This window comes from Acanthopagrus latus, chromosome 12 (assembly GCF_904848185.1).
Source record: "Acanthopagrus latus isolate v.2019 chromosome 12, fAcaLat1.1, whole genome shotgun sequence".
Taxonomy (NCBI): Eukaryota; Metazoa; Chordata; class Actinopteri; order Spariformes; family Sparidae; genus Acanthopagrus; species Acanthopagrus latus.
Genome location: NC_051050.1, coordinates 5535852 through 5556178, shown reverse-complemented (window position 1 = coordinate 5556178; position 20327 = coordinate 5535852). Strand labels below are relative to the sequence as shown.

Here is a 20327-nt window from a genome sequence, read left to right as displayed (position 1 = left end):
AAACGCTGTCTTGAGCGGTCTCCTGCAGCGGTCTCGCTCAACTGTGATGCCACCACATTCCAGTCCACCTCCTCAACATTACAGTCAGCTCATTTAGATGTAATGTGTGCTCGATGTGACACAGATTGTAGAAATGTTGATATAATACTTATGACACATTCAATTTGAATCTTTGCTGACGATGATAAACCTCTAGTTGCTCCAGACTCCAATATAAAAACTCAAGTATACTGTGGAACAAAGCAAATAGGCCTCATCAGTATTATCTGAACTCCTTTGACAAGAGCTTGAATGTAACAGACGTTCCCTTTTATCTAAAAGTTGCTCACTGCAGGTTTCTAATGATTCAGATCCTCATCCATCGCAGCTGAAACCTTCTCATTCACTTTACATCGCTCATTTCAACAGTGCAGCACAAAAAGTCCTGACGAGATGCAGAGCCAGCTGCGTTTTATTTTCTGTTTAAAGATGACGTCTATATAAAAACTTTGTCTTTGAACGAACAGCCAACCTCTGACATTACTGCTAAATCATAACTATTATGCCCCACACTGTTAAATTCAATACAGACTGTGTTTGTTATATTCCATCTGTTGATTTGATTTATGATCCTGTAAAATGTGTCAATGAGCCTCAGCAGGCAATCGTCCAGTGACAGACGAAACAGAGATAATGTGGGAGAGTGTGAGGTTTTGTAGACATGCTGGCCTCCCAGTCTGTCAGCTTTAAACAAAAGAAAAGTAGTGTCATGTTTTAGATGTAAATCTCTGTTGACACGTAGCTGACACACAGACTAGCTGAACATTTTCAGTACTTATCACTGAAATCACTTTAAACCTATGTGTCTCTCTCTCTACAGGTTGTCACTTTGCTCAATGATCTGTACACCTGTTTCGATGCCATCATTGATAACTTTGATGTGTACAAGGTAAGTCAGGATGGTCAGTGTGGATTATTGCTATTATAGATTTTAATTACAAATGTGCATGTTTGTTTTTGAATCTTAAAGGGACAGTCCACTGAAATCAAAATTATATACATACCTTCTTACCTGTAGTACTTTTGATCCATCTAAATGGTTTTGATGTGAGTGTCTGGGTTTTGGAGGTATCAGCCAAAGAGATGTAAGCCTTCTCTCCATAATGGAACTAGATAGATAAATATGTGATTTTTATTGAAGAGTGAACTGTCCCTTTAGTTTGTGTTGATTTCTTGCATCATTTAACAAAACTGCAACTCAAATGTTTGAGTATATGCATTTTTTAGCATGTTTCCTAGCCTCAAACACCAAATACGCAAAATTCTTTGACATACAATTCAGGAATTCAGGTTCTCTGTGTTTGAATCCTCGGAATACAACATAGAAATTGATATGAATTCACTCCTCAGGTGGAGACCATCGGTGATGCCTACATGGTGGTGTCAGGGCTGCCGGTTCGGAACGGAAAACTGCATGCCAGAGAGATCGCCGGGATGTCGCTGGCGTTGTTAGAGCAGGTCAAAACGTTCAAGATCCGACACAGACCCAACGACCAGCTGAGACTCAGGATAGGTATCCACACAGGTGAGTCCGAACCCTCAGCAAGATCTGCACCAAGGTAACCTGGAGCCATGTGGTCTCAGGTTCAGCATCTCACAGCGGCCACCCTGCAGAGGTGTTCTTAACTGATTAGTCAACACAATCATATATTTTCTTCCTCAATGAGTTATGAAGAGTAGCTTCATAGTATAACTTCATTTTTCCTGTGGTCAAAAGTTGCAGTTGCTAGGATCAGCTAACTAAACCTTTTTTTTCTCAACAATTAAAACAATTTATATAAATTCTAACATTTGTCCATTGAGTCCACTGACGACAACGAGCACAGCCACATCGATCTCATCCCGGCCTGTTCTCACTTCTGAGGCCTTTTTCCTGCTGCAGTTTCTTTCTATTGATTCAGGCATTTTCCCCACAGTGGTACACAAAGATGACTTTCCCATACTTAATTCTGCCTTGTGTCCATCAACAATTGATTGGGTTCTGGAGGGAGAACAGCCGGTAATGAGCACAACACCAGACCATTTTGAATTGTCGAGCAAATCCCTAACTGCGGGCATTGATTTGGAGGTCTGAAGCAGGCAGCCTGAACATTGTTGTTATGAAATCTCATTCAGAGAGCTGTCGGAGTTTGTCTCTTTTTAGAAATATTGTTCAGAGCAGCAGGATTTCCAGTGCATGATGTCTTTCTGACCCCTCTATAATGAAAACTGAGTATATATTTATGAGGGTGGACAAAAATATTAGAAACACCTCTCAGTTTAATAACTATAAACATCAGCCTCCAAAATGCTCCAAAAAGTTAAACCAACGGCTCTGTACAAAAACAACCAAAATGTGCAATACAATAAAACCTTCATGACCACCTTCATGTTGCAGGACTGTTGGATTAGCTGAGCTAGTTATATCATTCAATAAGCTGGCAACTGAGCACCCATCACGTGTAGGGCTTGTGATCTGTAACTTCCCACCTCTGGATACCAACGCACTGACTGGACATAAATATTCCGTATGTTTTATCTCGATCTGTCTGCAGCATTTGGTCTGATGTAATTTACAAGAGGCCCCTGACACAGTATTTAGTCTGTATCAGCTCATGGCGGCACTGTTTATGTTCTTATTCAGACACTTGACACGCAACAGAAACGGACCAGCGTGCGTAGGCTGGTACTTAGCATTGTCCGGGTAATTTAAAGCACAAATTCAATTCACTCACACCTCTGTCGTCACATGTAAAAACAGCTTCACTGCTGTGGTTTATGTGATAATGACTGCAGCTCCCAGCATGACACGCATGATTGTTTCTTCCGCTGTAAAATGTGTCTATATTTAACTTGTGTTTTAACAGGTCCAGTCTGTGCCGGCGTGGTCGGGTTGAAAATGCCCAGATACTGTTTGTTTGGAGATACTGTCAACACGGCATCTCGAATGGAGTCCAACGGAGAGGGTGAGTTTCGCTGTCACTTGTTTTTGTTCTGTGTTTCATACCCTGGTTCCTGCGTGGAAGTTAAATCACACGTCTCCACACACATTTCCACAGCGAGCAACGTGTCTTATACCATCTTATTTGCTTGTGAAAGGGTCCTCAGTTTTCACTTTTTCAGCACTGAAAATAACTTCTTAAGTCCTTGAGATTGTCATTACTCTGCTGTGTATTATACACAGTATATCGACATTCTACTTCTGTGTCCTACTACAAGGATACGTCCTTCGTTGCTCCAACTGAAGCTTCTTCTTCTTTTCATTTCAAGTTTTTATTCTTGTTGGGCAGAGACTTTTTTTTTGTGTGATGTGACCATGTACCAAATGACAATCTACATTAGGGTTCATAACAAGTTCAGCTGCAGGTGAGACTTTCTTCATTCAGTGATGGTGTACAGGGTTTAAACCCAGGGCAAGTAACTCAATAGGTTGTGCCTGCTTCTTTCTTTCTGACTCCATTAACATGTCTGTGGCCCTAAAGCCCACTCTGAAACAGCTGGGCACTGAAGATAATAACAAACATTACACATCTGGACTAAATAATGAATTTGGTGGGAGTATTTTTGGCTGTGGATTAACAGTAAATTGGTGCTCTAGTAAACAGTCCCAGCAGCATGATGGTTTATTTGAGGTCATAATAAAAGAAGCTACAGGTACAATTTTACACAAGTTCAATGTAAAGACTCACATTTTTTGCTAACATGTTGAGTCAATGTGAATATTTGACATAACCTGGTCTGATTAAATTAAATGGATACAGACTTAAACATAAACCTGATGTGTTTATACCATTATTACACATAACGTTAAGGGGAACTTTTATATACACCTTATGTGCTCGTCAAGTGATACGTATAGGAAACACATTTCAAACAGGTTATTCTGGCTTCAGTTATAAGTGACACATTTTGTTATCTAATGTATTCACACTGTCTCAATGAAAACTTAAATGTGACTCTGTACACTGCATCTAATTCATAGGATTAAATGTAATTAACATACTTAAAGTAAATGTTTAAGGCAATGATTTTTGAGTGTGTTCATGACAGAAACTGCAAGTGTGTGGCTCACTGAGTAAACGGTTTTAAGACAAAAAAAAAATGGAGCTTCACAGAGGATGAAGATCTATCAGGCTTTGACTACACATACTTCACTGTACAGATCTTTGCAGTGTTGGTTTTATTCCGCTAACTTTTTTGTTTTAGTGTAATGGCGACAGTGTTTTATTGGGAATGAGAGATTATTACTATGATTAACTGTGTGTGTAGATATTTGTTGATTATACTGTACGTTTTTAATATGGACTGCAGGAAGAGAAGTTGACACCAAGTTTATCCCCAATTAAGGGGATACCAGGAAAGAGTACATATTCAAACCGTTCATTGAATCTCTTACTTGAACCTGTTTAATCTTTATCTTTACTGAATTTTTTTTGTTAAGGAAGTGTTAATGAGTATCTGCCACTGAGGTTGGAGGAAATGATTTCAGAGCTGAATATGAGACGTATTGAGCTGCTGAGTCCAACTTTTCCTACACTGCCTTAACCAGCAGTGACAGGAACTAGTGTTATGAAACTGTGGTTGGATATTTTGTGAGCGTATCATCAAATGTATTGATTAAGTACTGAGCCGCTTCCTGTATTGTGCCTCTGCTGGTAAATAATTGATTGCACTTACAGCGAAGGGCCCTTAGCCAGCAATAAACTGAGCAGCTTGAAGCTTCACAGGCAGGAATCAGGTCTCACATCTCTGCACTGTGTGCATTAATTGGAGAAAACAATACAGTTTTTCATCACTGTTAGCATTTCAGCTGCTGGCTCCTGATGGGACTGAATGCATCGGCTCATCACACACACAGTCTCCTGCTCTGCTGTACATCCTGCAGCCTGAGATAAAAGCAGCGTAGGGGAAATTCACATATTGTTGCGGTTGTCATTCAAGGCGTGAAATTACTCAGTCTGGGCTTTTGTGCTCTTGGTGTGTTTTGCAGCCTTAAAGATCCACGTCTCCTCTGCCACCAAAGAAGTGCTGGATGAGTTTGGCTACTTTGATCTCCAGTTACGAGGAGACGTAGAAATGAAGGTAAGAACACTCTCTTTACTTTGTCAAAATGTACTTTCAGTTTTAAGTTTAAGCACTAAAATTAGAGCACTGCTCTGACAATTGTGTTTGTGACTGCTGAGTAAAATTTACCCACAGTGCAAATAAACCATGTGTCTGTACAACTCATTTGGATTCACATTCAGACTGGAAGGCAGAAAATTCTGCAGACAGGGTGAACTGTCGACATTGTTTCTGTTGCTATTCAGGAATGTTCACCAAACTATTTTAGTGTAAGACTTTAAACAAGACACAATCATTTCTTAACTGTTTGGTCTATAAAATCAGGACTGTAGCCGAGGCTGAGGACACTTTGGTTCCGTTCTCACTATTTCTCAGTGTTTCTGAGAATCTGGGTATTTTAACAGCCTTAGTAGGTAACATCATGTAAATACAGAACTTAGTTCATTTTGAGTTTAAAGTACTACAAGTACTTTTTAAGTGGTTATAAGCAGATGAGATAATCAGTGAGAAAATCAGCATTTTAAAATGTTTTTTCTTAATGCCTGTCATCAGGTCAGATTCCCCACACATTCATAACATGTTCACAATGTTACTAGGGAATGTTGTATAACTTGAATAACTTTAGTTTTCTCAACAAAATTAATATTACAGAATAAGCGAATATGTCAGCTGTAGGATCACATGTGACCTATGTGAATGCATTAAAACAGTTTTACTATAGTCACATTACAGTTATTAATCCTCCATTACCTCATCACAGTGCATCCTGCAAACAGCTGTTTAGAAAAGAGAAATTTGCTTGCTTTACTTTCTTTAACTTACTACCTGAACAAAGGCGAGTGCTAGCCAGATAAGGATAAGGATGCCATATTTGTCCACAGGGGCCGCCAGAATCAAGACAAAATGAAAGTCCTTCATAGCAGCTTGAATTTAAATAAGTTAATAAAAGCAAAATGGGGCATTTAATGTTTCTCTTACAAAGTGACATTTACATCAGCATGGAGACTTATTTAAAGGGGGGCTGTGGGGTTGGACTTTGTTAAATTTGGATGTCAGGCTCTGGTCTTGTACCAAATGAAAAAGTGTTATGACAACACAGAGCCTAAGGTGACTAAGTTGTTTTGTCCCACCAATGATCAAACCCCAAAGATATTTAATTTACATCCTCACACATGATAAGCTTATAAGCAAATGTTGGTTAATAGTTGGCAGTTAATTAATTAATCATTTGTTTCTTAATTTTTTTATCTTTTGGGGAAACAAAGATATTTTAATGGCATTTTGAAATGACAATACTTAATATTCCTGTGATTACATACAGTATAAATCTAATGTTTATGGAGAAAGATGGAGATGTAGGCTGAGCTGCAGTTACTGTCAGGGTCACCCTTAAGCGAAGGGCAGCCTAATAGAGGATATCAGCCCCACCCCTCGCTACATCTCCATTGATGAACCTATTGATTTCTGTGTTTTTCAGGGCAAAGGCAAAATGAGAACGTATTGGCTTCTTGGGGAGAAGACTGATGTGTATGTTATCTGAGAGGCCTGCTGATTATGTGGCAGCAGCAGTGGAGACGACAGCAGGAGCTCCAGTGGCCGAGCCACTACTTTATTTGTTCTAGAATAAGTCTTTATTGGTGATTTCCGTGCAGAGGAAAGGAGAACGACACCATACGACAAAAACAGAGGGAATTCCAGGTATATTTATTACCTGTATACTGTAATTGCAAAAAAAAAGAATAGAAAAAAAAATAGAAAAAATATTGTAAAAGTTGTTTTTGTATGAAAACCTTTCTGTCCTGAGAGTGAGTACTTTTCACTGATAAATTCTTATTTTTTGTGCTTTCTATATTAAGATTTGTATAATGTGTTTGGAAGTCAATGATGTAGTAATATTTCCTTGAAACATCCATTGAAGTTTGGAGGCACAGCGTTACAAATGATGTCACTGCAGGGGTTCATCAGCCGTGTTACACAGTACAAGATAATATGTATATATGTATATCCAAGATACTGTAAGATATTTTGTTCAATAAACTGAGTGAAACACTCTTTTTCCATTTATGGACCGGGCTGTATTTTGATGCTTTTGCTCTGTGGACTGTGGTTAGTTATTGATGTTGTGTATCCACAAAGGATGTAACAGGAGAACGACACAGAGCAGCTCTAATGAGTCGGTTGTGTATGCATTAACTTCACATTCATCTTCTCACTGTTCATGTGAACTCTCTGAACATATCTGGGCCACATCCTCCCGACAATACTCACCCAAATGTTTTTAGTTTAACCCAGAAAGAATTTATAAATGACCTTGTGCTCTCCCCCTGAAATATTGGATGTCCCGCTAGAATTGCACATTTAGAAAGGCAGGAAGAGCTCAGAGTGCTGATGCAAAAGTGTAGCAGCCAGTTCAGCTGAGGGACAGTCTATCCGATACAACCTTTTGGGAACACCTTCTGAAATTAAGCTGCAATCTGAAGATGATATTATCCTATTCATATCTTCTATTACATGTCAGTTCTGCACTTATCTACAACAGCATATTGCTGTCACGCCCAAAAAAGAGATACGTACCTTTCGATCCGCAGGTGTGCTGAAGTTTTGCTCTGTGAACAAAACAAAATGGATCTGTATCATCTTATAATGTGAAAAGTTTATTGACATATAAAGCTGCTTTCACCTCAAGATATCTCCACATATTACATCAACATTATAAGAAACCTTTCCTGACATAACTACCTACTATTTAATTGTGACACTGTGATGTGTTAACTTGATACTAATCAATTTTTCTTTTCTTTTCTTAACCGATTAGGCAGCATTAAGCTTCTGTGCTTCCGTGACACTTCATACCAATACTAGCATTGTCACTTTACCTTACTTTACTTTTTTTCCCAACTTTTCACAACACTGCTAGGACTATAATATTATTATTATTTAAAGTATTGCAAGTGTGCCACAGAGAAACTGAGCATTAAGCATCTGGAACCTAATTAACTGCAAGCCGTTGCGGACAAATAAGAGGAGAGGAAGCGGAGAGGAGCGAGTCGGCAGCAGGCAGCTGTGTGGTTTTTGTTGTAATGACATCACCGCTCATTAGATGCTCATTATCAGTTGGTGGAACGGGGGCGTGCATGGGCACTGTGTGTGGATGTGTTGGTGTGTGCTTGCCGCGTTTCATCTCTGCAGGAGAACATCTTCGCCTCCTGCACGGCTGTAATTACCGCCCACTTGCTCGCAGTGACACATGGCTGCTGCCTGTTAGAGCCACAGCGAGCGGAGTGAAGGTCTCTGCTGGGCCCCGCGCTGACCTGCTCGGCCCTCGCAGCGGACCAGGCCGCCTGTCATCACGACATGTGTTACTTTCTGCCTTTTCGCACAGCCGAGACCTTCAAGTGCAAAGCCTGGGGGCACGCAGCAGAAGAAGAAGAAGTGTGAATAAGTCAAACGCTTCTCCAAATCACTTTAAGTAACTAGGACATTTGAAATGTTGAGGTGATGTGTTGCAGTAGACGCTGATTTGTTGATTTCCATTTTTTCTTGGCCACGTTTAGCTTTCTTAAATAGTAGATACTAGAGGTGTATTCTTTAGTATTTATTTTTCCTGATTTATTCACCTCGGTATATATTTTGTATTCATCATCTCTGTGACAACAGTCATGTGGCTCTTTACTGTGTTTAACTGTTGTTTCAACAGCATTTCAAGGGCTGTATTTGTACTTGTATAGTATTGAGCACCATACTGACAATTACTCTCTCGTGATTACATTTAAGTAGAATCAAGCATCAGTTTCTCTGACAGAGAGAGCTCTCGCAAAACCATGGATGTCACTTGCTACTGCACCAAAAGTATTTCCACATTTATTAATGACTCATTGAACCATTTGCTGTACAATAAAATATATAAACATAAGTAAACAAATAAAATAAAATTTGCCACGTTGCTACTCTATTTCATAATCTAAAAATAAAAACAAACAGTAGCCAGAGGTGAAATATTCTGTTATCAGTCAGTCATACAGACAAATATAATGAACAACACAAAACCTTTTTTTTAATTTGTGCTGGTGTTGAACAAACTGAGCAGGGACATACAGCATGTCATTTCAGGGCACCATTTTTGTTTAGATTAGGAAACAGACTCGCAACTTGAAAAAATCCAGATGATTGGAAAGGTCTTAAGGATTCTGGAAATACCTCGAGCACAGCTTTAATGATGTTAAGCCTTCAGGATTCTCCAAAGATCACGGATAAAAGCAGATGTTCAGCTTGAGTGTGGAATGAGGTGGTAATACATGCGTAGCACAAACTGAGAGTTTAGAACCAGCTTTTGAAGTATGGTCACTTAAAAATGGTTATGAGTTTATATAAAATATATCTTTCGACCTGCGAATGACCAAGTCATTGCTCACTGACATCCACCCCTTACATACAGCATGGGGACATACAGCATCCCCTTAACATCTTGTTTCAGGGCTGAATTCTCCCCAGAAAGACCAAAATATTACACAGACATAAACAACAAAGAGACAACTGAAACTGAGGAAAATGAAAATCGCTGTGTCGCATTGCACTTGAAATGTTGAGTACAAATATGCTCTGAGGGTTAGTGTTTCAGAGGCAAATTGGTTTTCCTGTATCATCCCATGAGATAATGAAATGTTTGGAGAGAAAAGCTGCATAAATATAAGCTAAAATTACTTGTCGCCATAGCTACCGCCTACTAATCCCCGCTGAAAGCTCAGTGAGGATCAGCAGCTCCTGGAATTGTCCTTTGATTGACAGAACACGTATGCGAATCCGTACCATTCAACATGTGATTCAAAACTCTGCATTGTGTTTCACATCTGCATGCCACTGGCCTGTGAGCACACATCTCTGTAAATTGTGCAGAGGCACTCTCTGTGCTATTTTCTGAGCCCTGATAGATTTCTTGTTATTTTCTTCAAGGACAATGGCGAGATATTTACCCGGTGTGGGAGGAAAGTGTGGCTTTTTGTTCCTAAGCACTGTTCGATAGCAATAATTACAGGTTTTCAAAAGGCAACAGAGAAACTATAGGAAAAGATGGATGGATCTTGTAAACAAACCAAGCTTCTGGGCGGGCACAGGCACAAAAGGATCAGTACAAACAATAATACAGATAAAAGTGCTACATTTCTAGTTTGAAAGAAAAATCAAAGCCCCAACATCCTGACCTTGAGTTGCTCAGTTGGTGGAGCACAGCCTGGACAGATATTGGTTAATCCAAGTTTGAGTGTAAAGTCATTCACAGGTTCTTAGTTTGTTTCTAACTAGCTGTTGACTAAATCAGGTCGCATGATTAAATCTTATGGAATGTCAGGACCACAGGAACGTGAAAAATCAGTCACTAGGAAGGATACGTTGCTATGGCCGCCTCCATCACCCCAAAATAAAATGTGCTGAATGTTTTTTTATGGTGGATTTAAACATACTCAGGTAACTTTTAACTGGTGATAAAACAGTCTTAATTTAACAATGACTCCTCTACATGACCTACATAAGCCAACAAGACAATCAGCGAGACGGTTGACTGTTTCTTCATGAGGTCAGATTCAGAAGCTGAAACTGATTTTTAAGGTAGAGAGGATGAATCGAGCGGTCTCACACCCTGAAGAACGAAGCTGTTCTGTAGTCTGGTGGTACGGCACTACAGCAACCTTTCACACTACAGTTTTTTAACCTTACATATCCACAAATAGATACATTACCTCAGTACTATGCATCCAGCAAACAGCCGTGTGTAAAAAAAGAGCAATGTTATTAATATTAAGGCAGTATAAAAATAAACTTTTGCATCTTTCTTTCACCCGCCTTCAAAACAAATGCATTTGCATTTGCCAGCAACATCTGTATGAAAGGAGGAGATGGAACTCACAAACTCACAAAGTTTCTTGTAGCTGCTTTGACTAATCTATTTGCTATAAATGGTCAACTTCTTGACTTAAGTGTGTCTGTTTTTAAAGCAATCTGGCTCAGTCAGCTGTACAACAGTTACACCGAGAAACTAGTATGTGTAAATATTTTGAGACCAGAAATACTTAAAAACTACTATGTGTGATGCAACCTTGATGATGAAAAAAAGGTTGTATGCAAATAAATCCCACTTCATGAAAGCATAATACATGTTGTTATAATGTGTGCACACAAAAATATGCAATATGGACTTGAAATTATGTAAATATTTCTTGAAGTGGCAGCAGCAAACTACTAGTTTGGCTCTGCAGACAAAGGATACATGGCAGCTACAGACATCTAAACATCAACATAAATGTGTGGAGGAGAAAGAAGATGAATATGTCAGAGGAAGGCCAAAAGAGGATCAAGATGAGCAAGAAGAATAAGGAGCAATGCAGCTATGTCTCCTCATTCATTTGCTTGTTGTTTACTGACTGTGGCCTGCACTGTGTGTTACTGTTAATGCTTTAGGTCAGCGCTGACCAGAGTCAAACACAGTGCTGACAGATACGGTAAATAATTATTTTTAGGAAGCCAAACATGAAGGCAAATGTTTCTCAGCAAATCCGTATAACAGAAACCTGTTCATGTGTTTTATTCAGTTCAGAGATAGTTTGTTTGAAGTCCAAATGTCAGTGTACTGTGGTCTGTGTTTTGTCAACATGACATCAGCTGAGTCTCTGCAAAAGATTTCTGTTTTTCTGGCAGTAATATTAAAACTTGAAAGTCATTCCAATTTTAAAGAAAAAAACTTTATTTACGTGTGTCTTGTAGATCTTAAATATTGCCCTACCCTTGATTCCACACTATCAGCTAGTCACCAGAGGTGTCACTGTTGTTGAGAATTATGATACACGTGTAAATGTTTTAGCTGTTCAGTATTATCTGATCTTGAGGTGATTCAAGGGGATCCTCTAACATACGGTCTCAGTTATCAGGTGGGACTTCAACCTCATCCAGCTGCTCACTGATGGGTGTGCTGAACAGGGCGGACTTCCTAAAAGGTGCTCTCGGGGTCTTTACTGCAGTCACACCCTGTGATACAGAGCCATACAAGAATTATGTTACACTGTGATCAATCATCTCTGAATCTTTCTATACAAGCTGTGGATGTACATATTCAGTTTATATGAAAACATGAAGAGGGAAGCATCTGGCACAACACAATAAAGAACACTCTGCACAGTACAAAGTGTAATAATGGGGGGAAAGCGCTTTGAATTCACTGTGTTTTTGAATTCACTCTTGACTTAGGTGGGTATCTGCAACTCTAGGAGCTACTAAGAGCTGCTGCTGCTGTCATTGCAGTTTCCTCTGACATTATATGTTGCCATTCCGAGAGGTATTTTATTTCTGAAGAGGTCACTAAGCATAGGCAGACTACAGAGAGAAAATGTGTCTTACGTAGATCATGCTGTATAATCCTTTTCCATAAATAAATGAATCACTTAAAATGAACAGGAACTATTTCATGTGTTTCTTGGGATTCAGCCAAACAAACAAAACACTGCCCAAAGTGGTGTGACACACCTGTATCCACTGGCAATTTTCACTCCAAAATGTGACAGCCTGGTCAGTTTTATAATCATGGACCTGGAAATGAGACCACAACAACACACTGTGAAATGAAAAGCACTGTGACTGTGTTCTTCTTTTTGCTCCTTTTGTTGAAGCAGTGGTGCTGTGCTAATATGTTGGGACTGTTATGTGTATTAAAGTTAAGGATTATTTTCTTTATGAATGAATCTACCTTTTACTCAAAACTAAATTATTGGTTATTTCAGACGGAGGAAAAAAACTCATATTAACATTTGAGAAACTGGAACCAGGGTCTGTTTGGCATTTCTACCTATGAAAGAACTACCAAAACTATATTGTATATCAAAATTGTCATTGATTTGTTTTCTAAAACACAGCTCTTTGTTACTCTTAGTCTCCAGGAATCCAAGGCCAGGGCTCACTGATTAAACAGAGTGTCGGCAGTCCTTATGAAAATGCTCGAGGATCATAATTCTCATTCATGTCTCATCTAGAGCTGATACAACAGAAAATGTTGTTTTCTGGTTTTATGTTTCACAATAACACCTGTTACTGTCTCAGGTTACTTCAAGGAACATCACGTTTTACATCTCAGAGAAATTGAGGAACACTGAGAAACAAACAAGCTGTTGTCAAGGACAATAATGTATTGTATTGTTTTTGTTTGACTATAGTCTTCCGAGAAGTCTGCTCCTTTCACAGGCCTCCTTTATGTTTGTGTGAAAAAAACAACAACAATGTATTGATATACTTAGGTTGTAGTTGGCTGTACAGAGGTGTGTTTGGGTGTAAGTAGTAGGTTCAGTTCTAAATCATTCCTAGAGGATCTTGACCTGGACAAAATTATTGAGTTTACAATAAAGTGGCTAGTAATAAGGAGTAGATGGTGAACTTTTAACAGATTAGAAGAATCATTCTGGTTTTCATGATAATTAGATCAGAGAGACTGTAGATTAGAAGAAGCATTTGTTTTGCTCAACCTCATGTCCACTCCTGATTGCACATAGATGTTTTACACCACACACTGCTGTGTCACACCACACACTACAATGGATGTCTATTTTAGTTTGTTGTTATTGTCATAATCAGTCGTACACTCTATATTCATCCGAAATTGGCAAGTCATCATCAATGAGAACACTTGCTTATACAAGTGTAACAAACACCACCCACACATAAAACAGGTGTAACATATTGGGCATAATCTTCATACAGTTCCCAATACTGATGTTGAGTTTTTTGTTTCAGGCACTTACTGTATGAAAATAAAACACATATTGTTTTAGATTCACAGGAGATTAGATCTCATCACTGTTCATGTACTTGCATACACATATGGAGTATAAACTGTATGCATACATTTACTTGTGTGGTTTCAGGGGTACAAGGCACAAATCCCTTGGCAAAGAAATCCTTCTGAGTTGTGGAGCAGAAGTCAATTTTGGGAGTCGGTCTTCTCTGTTCAGCTTGAATCTTCTCACTGAAGAAAACAATAAGATATCAGCATATATGTATTTGGCTTTGGTGGAAAAGGATCACATCTTTGATTTAAGTTGAAGTAGCAATATTTGGGTGTATGAATATATCTAATATATAATATATATGTATACACATTAACAGATGGTAAAAGTACCTAATGTTAAAATATTCATTTTGCAGGGGGCCATTCAGGGCAATTATAAAACTGTATGTCTGTACAATACTGGAGTAAATGTGCATAGTAACTTTTATTTGGTCCTTAGTACTTGAGTACTCCCTCTTTGTGCTTCAGCACATTTACATTTATCTTTTCAAAGGTGATAGATAAAATAATACAATTATTGTTATTATCATAGAATCTACTCAACATGCCCACTGAGGTGTTTTCATCTTTTTTGGACATGTAGATACGCTAGAACTTTCATTAGGTCACCACAGTTCATGCACTAATGGGATGAATACCAATTCATTTATTTGATCATTCTCCCCTCTATGACCTGGAAATCATCATCATGTTTCCTTACACTTATTACTGCTCGGAGGATTGGTGAGTGAGAAAGAGCGAAGCTTTCGTCCAGGAAACATGAAACCATCCTCAGGAAGTCTTTTATATGACATTTACTGCCGTTTATTGGACATATGTTGCAGCTAATCAGGCTGCTTTCAAACACATCACCATCACATTGCATTTCATACCAGTGTGATGGACACATAAGAGAATGAGTAGTTATAGTAGTCCAAGTGTTTTAAATTCATGTTTTCTGCTTAGTTACAATAAATGGATCACTATTAACTTTAATTTATTGCATCATCAAAATGAAAAGTAGCCTTACAATGTTTGTTTCCACATAGTATGACAGCAGGTCACAACATTGTCTATATAATCCACAGCATTTGTGTACACTGACACACATTTTACATTGGTGTTGTGACTCTAAGCACTTTTTTCATGTCCACAACACATTTCTTTGACTGAATCAATCACTCCATTTGACAACTGCAGTGGAGTTACAGGCGGTGGCCAGTGTGAATACAGGGTGCACAGAGTCCACGACTGTCACAACAGAATCTAAGGTTTGCTTTAGTCTGGGGTAAGGTTTAGGCAACCAAAGCACTTTGGTTAAACTTAGGGAAAAGATCTTGATTTGGATTAGATGTTAATCTAAATGTCAAATAGATCCAAAATACCAAACCAATAGATTAAATGTCATCACTACTTCATGAACTGCTATGATAGTGAAATTTTTTGTTTTGTTGTGTCACTTGTGTCACGTGGCAATAAAAACAGCTACCGGTAATTTAGGCTTATTATATGTGTGTAATCACTTGACTAGACATGAGGGTAACCATGTTGGAATAAATAGGGATGCACTATATGGATTTTCTTCTGCTAATATGAATAACTGATCATTTCACAGTTTTGTATTCTAAAAAGATGTTTCTGACCTATAGTTTACCCACACCTTAGGGTAAGAAAGGCTAAAATGTAGTGAGCAACGATGGGTAATTTAATATTCCACAGCTCCAATAATACTAATTTGTTTGTTTTTTTCTGTCCTCTCTAAACCCTTGTGTAACTGTACTGCAAACAGCAACGGCATTGCTATTTTAAGATTTAATTTCATTATCTGCCGATAACTGATAACATAATTTTCCCACTATCAGGCCAATATTTAATCGGTACATTATATATTGTAAATCCCTAAGAAAAAGGCATAACTGCTCCCAGAGGGGAGGTTCTCCCTTCTTCTCAGTGAGCTGACACTGCCAGAATGCAGTGAGGGAAACAAGGATACAGGGAAGTTAACTGGCATGTATCAACAATAAATGGTGTAAGCTGTCTAGCTCTAACAGGTGTAAGAACGCCAACAGAGAAATGACGGTAATACTAATCAAGCACAGTCTGTTCAGGCCCACATGGTCCTGACAAGAGGTCTAATCAGCGTGGACGTGTGGGTGAAACAACAGTGTGCAGGGCTTTTAACACTGGTGATGTAAGACATTTTTTAACCTTGCATATCATTTAATGTCAGTCATGGATCAATTTTCATCATATACATTGGAGTCAAATTCAAAACATGTATTAATAGAGAGTGATGTTATATATGCCCCACTGAACTCAAAACACTTTAATTCTTCAAAGCTCTAATCCGGCTTAATCTGTTTATTACTGTATTCAAAATGGCTTTGTGTTTAACATAACAAAAAATCAGCCGAGAAAAATGCTCTGAGCTCTTAGCTATACAGGACCTTGGTATGAATCAACCAGTCAATGTGTACAGTCCAGGAAATCTAGTGTATGGCTCAAGACTGAGAGATGAGACACTGTCTACTGCTCGGACAAGCCATTTTCATTGAGACATGATGCTCTGTATTCTTTATGAGCAGTTAACTTGTGCGGGATGTTAATAACCACATCTGTGGGGAAAGACTCTATAAACCCCATTAAGGATGACTCGCTTCCATGTAAAATAACATCATAAAATCAGATTTAAAAGGGCATTACAGCTGCAATTGAACAGTAAAACAGACCCAGACGTGTAAATATTACATCACTTTCCTCCGATTTGTTTCATTTTTGTTTTCTTTCCTCAAGACACGGTCACGGCAGCGTTCTCCGTTTCCACAAACAAACCACATCCAATAATATTTTATTTAGCATCAAAAGACTCGTTCCATAGTTGATTTACCTTATCATCTGAGCAATGTGTTTTTCCAGAAGCTCGCCTCTGACGCCTGAACCATGGAAATAGAAAAGAAAAGACGACCTGAGCATTCATAGAAAATCATCTGAAAAAAGATTCATTGAATAGTAAAAAAGCAAAGCAGCGCAAAGTGTATAAATCTACATATCTTCTATACTGTATATAGTCTACACATGGGATATAATGGCATGAAAAGAAACAGTCTCTTACTGTAGCTGGTGAAAGACAAAGACACATACCCCGCAGTCTCACCCCAGGACTCTTTGGAGGGATGTACACTGCTTTAAAGGTGGTGACACTCTCCAGTTTAGAGTCCTCGTCCAATGTGAGGATCCCTTTGTGTCCATGTTTTTTGATTTGCGCCGTTGTCTTCCCTGTGTCGAGAGCCGCAACGGCTCTCTGGGTACAAGGACATACAGGGTTTGATGGAAAAATACAAACAAGGTGAATTTGAAAGCATACAATAAATACTGGCTTGCCCAATGCCAGCTGCAATCTGCTCCAACCGCTTAATGGATAATGGATGAATGAACAATAAATTCTACCTTAATAAGGCTGATGATGTTTGAATGCAGGCTTTAATTCAAGACTCTGGATCATGTTTAGATTTTATGGAAAACATGTATTTTTTTTTTTATTATTATTATTTTTTTTACATGAAATCTACAGTTAATTGTTTTATTGTTTTTCTCAAAAAGCTGCATTCTTTGTTTCGTATTTGAAATTACACGATTTGTCAATTAGTTAAAATAAAATTCCTCTGTAATGATTTTGATAAAGAAACAAGCATTCACCTGTTAAAGGGGCAAAATATCTGATGACTGATTAAATAAATAAAATCATCAACATAATTTGAATAAATAGCAGGAGTGGCATCATGATGGCTGTGCACTGTGTGGCAGAGATGTCTACAGAGGTTAGCATGCTAACCAGCTACCCCAGTACATCCAGGTCCAAAGCTCCTGTGATAGTGGTATAATATTAACACTCCCCTGGTCCCTCTGCTCCAAGTCTGATCCGCCAACTGCAAGGCTAACTGAGCTAACTAGCTGAGGCGAAGGGAGCCACAGTTACCAACAATTAGCGGTGGCCCAGTGATAGTGCTTAATTTGTTTTGAGCATGAATTTGACAGGTGGTGGTTTATCTTATATAAAAGCAAGCTGATTACCATTTAGTTTTCTTGTCAGTTAAGATAAAACAACAACAACCTCTGAATAGGCCACCATGGGCATGTGATTGAGACTTTCATTCAGAATATCAATGCCGTGTTTCTGGCACTGTGTATAAGCACTTGATGAGAAAATAGGTTGAATGCCTTTTATGAGCGTTTGTAAGCTTTTTCACCCTTTTCAATTTAGCTTTCAAGGAAACGAGCAGGCAGAAAAGCCTCACAGCTACATTATAGCACATAGCAAAAACAAAAAGGAATGGAATTATGCACACAGTCACCGTATGAAACACACTTTGCCATTTATATAAAACACAAAATACACCAACTCCTCTCTGGTAGTCTGAATGGTATTTTAACATTTTAAAATAACACTTGCACAACTTTTGGTCTAGTGTGAGAGCAAACACACACCTGTACTTTTCCTGCTCAAAATGTGTGCCATAAAAATGGTCTGCTTTCCATGGCCTACGTTTTTAATTTGATATGGCTAATGATTATAACCGATAATACGTTTGCTCCAAACTTAAAAGATATACATAAATGTCGTAGCTTTCATCAACAGTGCGTTCATTCCGGTTATTTGCTGTTTGACAAACACTCTGGACTGACGTTTGGCTGAACGTTAATGTATGTTAGCTGACATTAGCGAGGCTGACGCACACCAGCTGCACTCACCTCTTCTACCCAGTTGTGTAACATACATCTTCCAACTTTATTTTCCACAGTGGCTGGCTGTTCGGTCATTGTGACACCAAGATAACTTCACTGGAACGGGCCAAGCTGTCCGGAAACAACCTCCCAAACGTTGTATGCCCCGTCCTCTGGATGAGGTTAAAAGGAACACCGCTTAGCAACGGGCTTCAGTTGACGGAAGTGTCGCCATGGCAACAACATGTATTCCCTCCCGGACAACTGTGTAAGAATACTAAAGAAAGAAAGAAAGAAAGAAAGAAAGAAAGAAAGAAAGAAAGAAAGAAAGAAAGAAAGGATTGCAATAATATACATATCTTATTGTAAGGTTAACACTGGGGGGTCCAAAACATGTCCAGAAAATGAATGAATGAATGAATGAATGAATGAATGAATGAATGAATGAACAATCAATCAATCAATCAATCAATCAATCAATACATATGTATTTTTTCATATCTTTTTCAGCTAAGGTGCTAAAACCAGAGCCATATATATTTATTATTATATGTACAGAAATCTACTTATGTTACATGAAGACATGCCTGAAATGAGGTCTGTGGTTCACACAAGCTTAAAATATTTACATGTTTTGTTTTCTAAAATAAAATCAGTGGTTAAATACCAACGGTTTCAATCAGAAAGTATCTACATGTTGTAGGCGCCATTAAAGGTCATTATGCTGCCCATTCATACACTGGAGCAATTTAGGGTGCAGTATCTGGCTCAAGGATACTTCATGCAGCCAGGGGAGCTAGGGAATTGAACCAGCAACATTCTGATAACTGGACGGCCCCCTCTACCTCCTGAGCCACAAATACAAGCAGTGTGAATAGTATAGTGTAATAGGAACTTTAGTGTTGGTGAGGATGAAGTATTGCGACCACAGTGTAATTAGTTTATGGCCTAACATTAGCCTTTTACGTCTGGCGATTTCATTTATGCGTAAAAAGTCAGTCAAGTCAGTCAAGTGGTGTTCATCTGTGAATATTATCACCCTGAACAAAACCCATAGGTATCATAAACTTGTTTTTATGCACATTTTCCATTTGTGCATAAAAAAGGCTAGATGGAATTGCCAAAACTTTTAAAGTAAAAAAAAAAAAAATGAACGGAAAAGTTTGTGAATCTCAAGCTTCAGCTTCAGTAAACAGACTGAAAGTAGCTGTAGACAAAACACGAGACGAGTGGGACTAAATGACTAAAGTGTAACAGTTACAATGTTGATTTTATGATAGTTCTGGCTTTTTGCATGACTTTCTCCATGCAACTTGTTGCTCTGTGTGATAAAACTGACTTTCCTCTATTCAGATGTGTGCGAATGCATGCAAGGAGTATTTACTGTAACAGAGGAGCACAAGTAGATTAAATGTAGCTAACTCGTGATTATTCCAGAAGGATACAAATTGTATTATGCCAGTCTAATTAACAAAAATATATTTTAAATAAAAACTAACTGGATGAGTATTAATTCCAGCAACAGTTTTATAAAGAGTTGAAAGGTTTCTTCTGATAGCAGAGTGAAGGAATGAATTCTCTTCCTCACACTCTCTCAGGTGAGCACAGAAGCGCATCCTCTGGTCTCCAGGAGACAGCTGTGGGTGAAAGCAATGTCCCCTGAGGTGCAATTAAAGTGACGACAGATGACATTCCTTTCCTTTGATCACCTGGTAAAACGCCT

At 38.5% G+C, this 20327-nt stretch overlaps 2 protein-coding genes across 4 annotated transcripts in view; one reads left to right on the top strand and one right to left on the bottom strand.

Annotated features, from left to right (window-relative positions):
- The window catches only part of LOC119030332 (atrial natriuretic peptide receptor 2), a 66340-nt gene extending 59192 nt beyond the window's left edge, over positions 1 to 7148 (top strand). Inside the window, exons 18-22 of the mRNA XM_037117810.1 lie at positions 860 to 928; positions 1390 to 1564; positions 2886 to 2984; positions 5009 to 5100; positions 6560 to 7148. Coding sequence (XP_036973705.1) covers positions 860 to 928; positions 1390 to 1564; positions 2886 to 2984; positions 5009 to 5100; positions 6560 to 6622 — 498 coding nt within the window. The 3' untranslated portion in view covers positions 6623 to 7148. The remainder of the gene's footprint in view (positions 1 to 859; positions 929 to 1389; positions 1565 to 2885; positions 2985 to 5008; positions 5101 to 6559) is intronic.
- A 4643-nt stretch (positions 7149 to 11791) lies between these two features.
- Positions 11792 to 18832, bottom strand: spag8 (sperm associated antigen 8). 3 transcript variants are annotated; one of them, XM_037118298.1, is made up of 6 exons: positions 18632 to 18829; positions 17024 to 17183; positions 16770 to 16815; positions 13960 to 14080; positions 12592 to 12654; positions 11792 to 12096 (listed from the first exon to the last, which is right to left on the bottom strand). In XM_037118298.1, exons 1-6 carry the CDS (start codon positions 18698 to 18700, stop codon positions 11989 to 11991), a joined length of 567 nt encoding a protein of 188 aa, XP_036974193.1. In that variant the 5' UTR covers positions 18701 to 18829; the 3' UTR covers positions 11792 to 11988. The 3 variants fall into 3 exon arrangements, with proteins under 3 accessions (XP_036974193.1, XP_036974194.1, XP_036974195.1); XM_037118299.1 differs by lacking the exon at positions 12592 to 12654 and having other exon boundaries at positions 18632 to 18832; XM_037118300.1 differs by lacking the exon at positions 13960 to 14080 and having other exon boundaries at positions 18632 to 18832.
- Positions 18833 to 20327: the final 1495 nt, after the last annotated feature.

Bases quoted from the DNA above. Each gene is read 5' to 3' on its own strand.
- spag8 (XM_037118298.1), bottom strand. From the start codon at position 18,700: ATGACCGAACAGCCAGCCACTGTGGAAAATAAAGTTGGAAGATGTATG. The intron at 17,184-18,631 runs GTGAGTGCAGCT...CCTTGTACCCAG, and splicing joins TACACAACTGGGTAGAAGAG to AGAGCCGTTGCGGCTCTCGA. The intron at 16,816-17,023 runs GTATGTGTCTTT...TCCATGGTTCAG, and splicing joins TCCTGGGGTGAGACTGCGGG to GCGTCAGAGGCGAGCTTCTG.